General features: G+C 33.1%; 1 protein-coding gene across 1 annotated transcript; it reads left to right on the top strand.

Moving 5' to 3' along the window:
• Positions 1–323: 323 nt before the first annotated feature.
• LOC21405354 (G-type lectin S-receptor-like serine/threonine-protein kinase LECRK1) lies at positions 324–2,916 on the top strand. The gene has a single exon (XM_010095526.2). The coding sequence runs from the start codon at positions 324–326 to the stop codon at positions 2,763–2,765; it is 2,442 nt and encodes an 813-aa protein (XP_010093828.2). The 3' UTR covers positions 2,766–2,916.
• The last annotated feature ends 5,151 nt before the right edge of the window (positions 2,917–8,067 follow it).

Here is an 8,067-nt window from a genome sequence, read left to right as displayed (position 1 = left end):
CTCATTGAACATGTACACGAATCTTACATATCCTTTTTCATCAAGATTTTTACACTCAGATCACGGAATGATTAATTTAAGATAATTTGATAAATAAAAAACTCGTACTAAGTTGTTTTACAAGTCATAAATTAAAATAAAATTTGGCATGCACGTCGTGACTAGGAAAAAGAAAAAAAGAAATAAGATTGACCCATTCAACCAAAAATAAATAAAAAAAAATCTTGAAATAAGCTCAAAACAAAGGTTCTGTTTCAAAATAACAGAGAATCTCCTTAAAAATAATAATAAACAAGTTGTTCTGGTTTCCTTTCATGTCTTCAATGGCTTTTCCACCAGTTTTTCTCATACTATCCATTGCTCTGTTTTCCATCAACACAAAAGCTCAAACAAACCAACCAAACGCCATCGCTTTGGGCTCCTCTTTGTCCCCAAACGACAACACCACTTCATGGCTCTCACCTTCCGGCCTCTTCGCCTTCGGTTTCTACAGCCAAGACGACGGCTTTGCGGTCGGAATTTTTATGCTCAGCCAACCAGAAACAACAGTTGTTTGGACTGCAAACCGAGACGACCCGCCACTCTCTTCAAAAGCCACTTTGGAACTAACTCTCAACGGCGTGCTAGTTCGTCTCCGGACTGATGAAAAAAACCAACGCAGAGAGCAAGTAATCATTGCTACGACGTCAGGCCCAGCAAGCTCAGCTTCCATGCTTAATTCCGGTAACTTTGTGTTATACGACAATAATTCTCGTGTTATCTGGGAAAGCTTTCATTTTCCGACCGACACCATTTTGGGGGGCCAAAATCTCACTTCTGGGAAAAATTTGGTGTCCAGTAAGTCCGTTTCAGACCATTCAAGTGGGAGATTTTTGCTCGGTATGCAAGAAGATGGAAACCTTGTTGCGTACCCTTTAAACAGTTCATATGCTTCAGAAGAGAGTTATTGGGCTTCTGGGTTTTATGGTTATAAATCAGATCTCTATCTTAACCGCACGGGCTTCTTATATCTGCAAGTTAGAGGTACAGATTTCGGACGTTTGTCTCAACAACGCATTTTGGCTGATGGAAGCTCTGCAGAACAGAAAAATGAGAGTCATGCGATTATCCACCGGGCAACGCTTGGTGATGACGGGATTTTCAGATTGTACTCGCATTATTTTTGGAGCAACAAAAGCTCAAGAGTTGTGGTCAAGTGGTTGGCTTTGGAGAACAAATGCGATGTCAAAGGTTTCTGTGGCTTCAACAGTTTCTGTGCTTTGGAGGGAAAGGAAGCAAGCTGTCGTTGTTTTCCCGGGTTTGATTTCGTTGACCCCAATTCGAAATCTCTCGGGTGTTATCAGAATTTCGATGAAGGTCATAATTGTAGAGAAAATGAAGCCTCAGAATCGATCACGAGGTATAATATTACTGGTCCTTTAGAGAATGTGTCGTGGATTAACTATCCTTATTCAGTTCTTCCATTGAAGGAAGAACTTTGTTGCAAGTCCTGTCTTGATGACTGTAATTGTTGGGCAGTGTACACAAGTGCTAATGAGTGTAGGAAATATAAACTTCCACTTAAGTATGGCAAGAGAATCGAAGACATCACGCCTATGGCTTTCTTCAAAGTGGTCTTGGAAAACTCTAATACTCCAACTCATGTCTCTCCTCCAGATCGAGTAAATCCGGAGATCTCGGTTAGAAGTAAGAATGCTCCAATATTGGTTCTGGCATCAAGTTTAGGCTCTGTTGCATTCTTGTGTTTTGTCTTCGCTTTATCGAGTTTCGTTGTTTATAAGCACCGAGCTCATAGGTATAAGAAACTGTTGGATTCCAATGTGGGACTGGCCGAAGATTTCACTCTGCAATCGTTTTCTTACGACGAGCTTGAGAGAGCGACTGATGGGTTCAAGGAAGAGCTGGGAAGAGGAAGTTTTGGAGCAGTTTATAAAGGGACTTTAGTATTATCTGCAGGGAGCAACAAAGCCGTCGCAGTGAAAAGACTAGAGAAAGTTGTGGAAGAAGGAATAAGAGAGTTTCGAGCTGAAATGGCCACCATTGGAAGAACTCATCACAGAAACTTAGTTCAGTTGATTGGTTTCTGCATTCAAGGCTCCAGAAAGCTTCTTGTTTATGAATTGATGAGCAATGGCTCACTTGCGGATCTTCTCTTTAAGCGAATTCCGCGCCCTGCTTGGAGAGAAAGAGTAAGGTTCATACTAGATGTTGCTAGAGGAGTCTTCTATTTACATGAAGAGTGTGGAGTCCATGTGATACACTGCAACTTGAAACCTCAAAATATACTACTAGATGATACATGGACCGCAAAGATCTCCGATTTCGGTTTCGCCCGGCTATTGATGCCTAATCAAGCAAAATTGTCCACGGAAGTTGATGGCACATCCATTGGGTATTTTGCTCCTGAATGGCAAAAGAATGCCTTGATTTCAGTTAAAGCTGACATTTACAGTTTTGGTATTGTGTTATTGGAGACTGTGTGTTGCAGAAGAAACATAGAACTGAATGTTTCGACGGGGGATGAAATAATTCTTTCTAGTTGGGTCTATCACTGTTTTGTCGCTGGAGAACTTAACAAACTTGTGGAAGATCATGATGAACAAGTTGACGTAACAACACTAGAAAGGATGGTGAAAGTGGGCCTTTGGTGCGTTCAAGATGATCCAGCTTTGCGTCCTTTGATGAAAAATGTTATCTTGATGTTGGAAGGTGCAATGGACATTCCAATACCTCCATCCCCGGAGCTTCCCCATTTAGCTTCATGATGTGTGTGTTTAAGCTATTTCATGTATTGAAAATATGGATCTTTTTTACATACTCTACCATTTTACATGTTTCTCAATAGCTCTGATCACAATGAAAAAGTATGTAAATTTAATAGAATCTTATGCAGATTTTATGGTTTAAACTTTAAAAGAGAACACCATTGATAAAGTAGTTTTCATATTCCGCCCTAAAAATCTCATAAAAATTACGGCAATTTAATACCTTCTCAAAATGCATGAGTCGGAATTTTTATCATTTATTCTGATTCATAATTTTTCTAGTCAAATAGTTACACTAACAATAGGATTTTTTTTTCAAGAATGAGGAGTAAAGGTCCAGACCCGTGCACTCACAAAGATAAATTCTTCATTACTTTTGTAACAACACTTATCATGTGATGGTCTTTTCTTTTTATTCTAATGGCCTTTTTTTCCCACCGAAAAACATCTCACCATCGAAATAAAGAGTCTTTAATTCTATGATAGAGGCTAACGATAATACATGTTTCTTAAAATTATATCCGATCAAAATTACAAAACTAATATCAGTTAATACAGTATTAAATGAAGTTAAAAGAAAAAAGAAAAAAAAGTATGTAAAACCAATATTAGTTGACACAGATTTGACCACTAAGTTATTAAATGAAATTACAATAACACTTTTTGAAAAATGTAGGCATGTTTGACGGTAATCTTATCTAGCTAGATATATATTCAAGTGTATGAACACAAATATACATGTACCGAATACATGTATATATATACACACGTCAACCTTGTAACCCGTTATTTTTTTTAATGGTGACACTTATGATCTGTTTTTTTTTTTTTTTGGTAACAGCTTATGATGTGATGTTTAAGATCTTAAGTACTCTCCCTATCTTTCATCATTGTTGCGTGGAGTTAACGAGTGAAGACTTTGGAGCAAGACTTCCACAATTTCTGTCCTTTTATCATTTTTATTTCCAAGAAGACTTGCATTCGATCAACAATCCCCCACCACCTAAGAATTTTTACTGTAGTATATAGATAGGAACGGTAGAGTTTCATGTGGATAGTGCACAATCTGACAATCAAATCAAATCATAATAAAAAAATATGCATAACAGTTCGTATTACAGATTTAATAACTAAAACGCAGAGACTTATCAATAGTCATTTTTTCAAGTATACCATAGAGATCTCCATATATACCTTGTCAAATGTCATTCATTATTTATTTTACGGGAAGACTTTTGTCATAACACTTGTGATGAGATGTTTAATGTCTTTAGTCTTCTCCCCATCTTTCTTCCTTCCTGCTTCATAGAATTTATGAGAGAATACTTTGCGGAAAGACTTAAAGAGACGTTTATTTTCTGTATTTATCTCTGATTCTGAATCATGATTCATGATTCTCTACAGTATTTTTCTCTCACAAAAACACACGTAAAATGAGAATGATTCTGAATCCATAAATCAAATGTCCACTTAGTTTCTTTTCTTTCTCATTTTTGTTACGAAAGAATATTCACATTTAGCCAACATAAAAATATCGTAATACTGATAGAAACATAATCATTAAAGACTCGTCTATATATTTACATATATATATATATCTTTTTTTGTTGTTTCGTAGAGTTTACGAGAGAAGACTTTGACAAAAGACTTGCACAATTTCTTTCATTTTCCCATTTTTATTTTGAAAGAAGATTCACATTCAATCAACAAAGAAGTATCGTGTTTATCCTTAAAACAAAAACAAAAAAGAAAATCTTCAAATAATAAATAAATAGGAGGATTTTAACCATAGTGAGATAGGAAAATAAAACCGCAAATTTGAACTCGATGTGGTTAGCAATGAAGAAAGACTAGTCCTTCATGGAAAGTCATAGAATGTGACACAACAAGAAGCAAATAATTACAGCATTTACTTTTTACTCTTGATTTATAACTTTTTTAATTAAATAATTACACTGTATTTATCAAGAGTAAAAGATCAAGATCAAGACTCATCAACTCTCAAAGGTGAATTCTCCATTTTTTAAAAATTTATGCAATTTCTTGTTTTTACTTGTTGTATCTAATTTTGTGCAAGATAGAAAGTGTGATGACTTGATTTCTATATAATTTAATATATACGTCAACCTAGTGATGTACTTACTTTAAAGGAAGACTTTTTAATAACACTTATCATGTGACGGTCTTTTCGTTTTGTTCTAATGGTTTTTTTTTATTCCACCCAAAAACATCTTACCAACAAAAAGACTTGTTTCTTTCTTTTTCTTATTTTTATTTCAAATGAAAACTCACATTTAGTCAACATCAAAATATTGTGCCATTAATCACGGATGAAAATATAGTCATTAAAAACTCATCTATATATTTATATATTTGTGTATATATCTTTTTTTTTTTTTGTTTCGTAGAGTTTACAAGAGAAGATTTTGACAAAAGACTTGCATAGTTTCGTTCCTTTTCTCATTTTCATTTTGAAAGAAGATTCACATTCAATCAACAGAGAAATATCGTGTTTATCCTTAAAACAAAAACAAAAACAAAAAACAAAAAAAATCTTCAAATAATAAGTAAATATAAGAATTTTAACCATAATGAGATAGGAAAATGAGACTGCAAATTTGAACTCGCTGTGATTTGCAATGAAGAAAGACTAGTCCTTCATGGAAAGTCATAGAATGTGACACAGCAAGAAGTAAATAATTACACTATTTATTTTTTACTTTTGATTCATAACATTTTTAGTCAAATAATTACACTAATAAAGAGCATTTATCAAAAGTAAAAGGTTAAAGTCCAGACTCATATACTCTTAAAAATAAATTCACCATTTTTCAAAAATTTATCTAATTTCTTATTTTTACTGGTTGTATCTAAACTTTAACTTTGTGCAAGATAAAGAAAGTGTGATGACTTGATTTCTGCATAATTTAATATATGCGTCAACCTAGTGATGCATTTACTTTAAAGGAAGACTTTTGTAACAACACTTATCATGTGATGATCTTTTCTTTTTGTTCTAATGGCTTTTTTTTTTTTTTTTTTTTTTAGTCCACCGAAAAACATCTCATCATCTAAATAAAGAGTCTTTAATTATATGGTAAAGGCTAACGATTATACATGTTTCTTAACATTACTTCCGATTAAAATTACATTAAAAAAAGTATGTAAAACCAATATTAGCTACTACGTTATTAAATGAAATTAAAATAACATTTTAAGAAAAATGTCATGCATGTTTGACGGTAATCTTATCTAGCTAGCTATACATGCAAGTGTATGAACACAAGTATACACATGTACCGAATACGTGTAATATATATACACACGTCAACCTTGTGACCCGTTATTTTTTTTAATTGTAAGACTTTTATGATGACACTTATAATCTGATTTTTTCTTTTTTTTTTTTTTTTTTTTTTTTTTTTTTTTTTTTTTTTTTTTGTAGCAACTTATGATGTGGTGTTAAAGGTCTTAGTATTCTCCCCATCTTTCATCGGAGGTGAAGACTTTGAAGCAAGACTTCCACAATTTCTGTCCTTTTATCACTTTTATTTCCAAGAAGACTTGCATTCGATCAACAGTCCCCCACCCCCATGAGAATTTTTAGTGTAGTATATAGATAGGAACGGTAGAGCCTCACGCGAGAAGTGCATTTTCTGACAATCAAATCAAATTATAAAAAAAAAAAAAAAAAAAAAAATGCATAACAGTTCGAATTACATATTTAATAACTAAAAAGCAGAGACTTACCGATATTTATTTTTTTAAGTCTACCATAGAAATCTCCATATATACCTTGTCAATTGTCATCCATTATTTTCCACGCACAAGTTATAAATCTGGTTGGACGAATGACGATCATTTTCCTTGACAAAAATGGTGGATAGGGTAGGATTGTGTTAAGTCATCTTTGTAGAAATATTAATTTTTGGGGCATCTCCTTTGAAATATTATCGCAGTCTTCCTTTCTATTTATCTTTATTCATGATAAGTGAGGTAGAGTAATTAAATTAGCTAGGAACTAATAAAGTAGAACAGTTCAGAATACAGTTTCTGTAAGATCTTGGTGTAACATTTTACCTTCAGCAATGCTTACAAGTCAAACTTTCCTCTGATTTTTCTCTTCATGTGTTTTCTATTTTTGAAAGATTTGTTTCATCTTTCAGAATATTCAATAATGTCTTAACTTTTTCCGTAGCTCCTCCCAATATTGACCATCATTTTCTTCATTAATTTAGCTGGAAAATAGTAGGTGACTCAGCCCCGTTCACTTCGCTGATTCGAGTTTAGAATTCGAGTTGACATGTGATTTTATGTGAGAGCTTTTTATTGTAGCAAAAAAGTTAGATGTGATTGTTTGTGAGAGCTTTTTACTGTAGAAAAACTCGAATTCTAAACTCGAATCAGCGAAGTGAACGAGGCCTCCCAACAATGCAAGAAACCTTCAGCAATGCTTACAAGTCAAACTTTCCTCCCCATGTGATGAGATGTTTAATGTCTTAGTCTTCTCCCCATCTTTCTTCCTGTTTCGTAGAATTTATGAGAGAAGACTTCGCAGAAAGACTTGTTTCTTTCTTTTTCTCATTTTTATTTTGAATGAAGACTCACATTTAGTCAATAGAAAAATATCGTGTTATTAAGTACTGATGGAAACGTATTCATTAAAAATTCGTCCATATATTTATATATATGTATATATCTTTTTTTGTTGTTTCGTAGACGAGAGAAGACTTTGACAAAAGACTTACACATGTTTTTTCCTTTTCTCATTTTTATTTTGAAAGAAGATTCTCATTCAATCAACAGAAAAGTATCGTGTTTATCCCTAAAACAAAAACAAAAAAAAAGAATATCTTCAAATAATAAATAAATAGGAGAATTTTAACCATAATGAGATAGGAAAATGAGACCGCAAATTTGAACTCGCTATGGTTAGCAATGAAGAAAGACTAGTCCTTCATGGAAAGTCATAGAATGTGACACAACAAGAAGCAAATAATTACACTGTTTATCTTTTACTCTTAATTTATAACCTTTTTAGTTAAATAATTACACTAATAAAAATGTATTTATTAAAAGTAAATAGTAAACGTCCAGACTCATCAACTCTCAAAGATAAATTCTCAATTTTTAAAAAATTTATGCAATTTCTTGTTTTTACTTATTGTATCTAAACTTTAATTTTGTGCAAGATAAAGAAAGTGTGATGACTTGATTTCTATATAATTCAATATATGCGTCAACTTAGTGATGCATTTACTTTAAAGGAAGACTTTCTTAACAACACTTATCATGGTCTTTT

The sequence above is a fragment of the Morus notabilis genome, unplaced genomic scaffold (genome assembly GCF_000414095.1).
Source record: "Morus notabilis unplaced genomic scaffold, ASM41409v2 Scaffold306, whole genome shotgun sequence".
Classification (NCBI taxonomy): domain Eukaryota; kingdom Viridiplantae; phylum Streptophyta; class Magnoliopsida; order Rosales; family Moraceae; genus Morus; species Morus notabilis.
This window is presented reverse-complemented; position numbering and strand designations above follow the sequence as displayed.

Excerpts from the sequence above, each read along its gene's own strand:
- LOC21405354 (XM_010095526.2), top strand. The coding sequence starts at position 324 with ATGGCTTTTCCACCAGTTTTTCTCATACTATCCATTGCTCTGTTTTCC.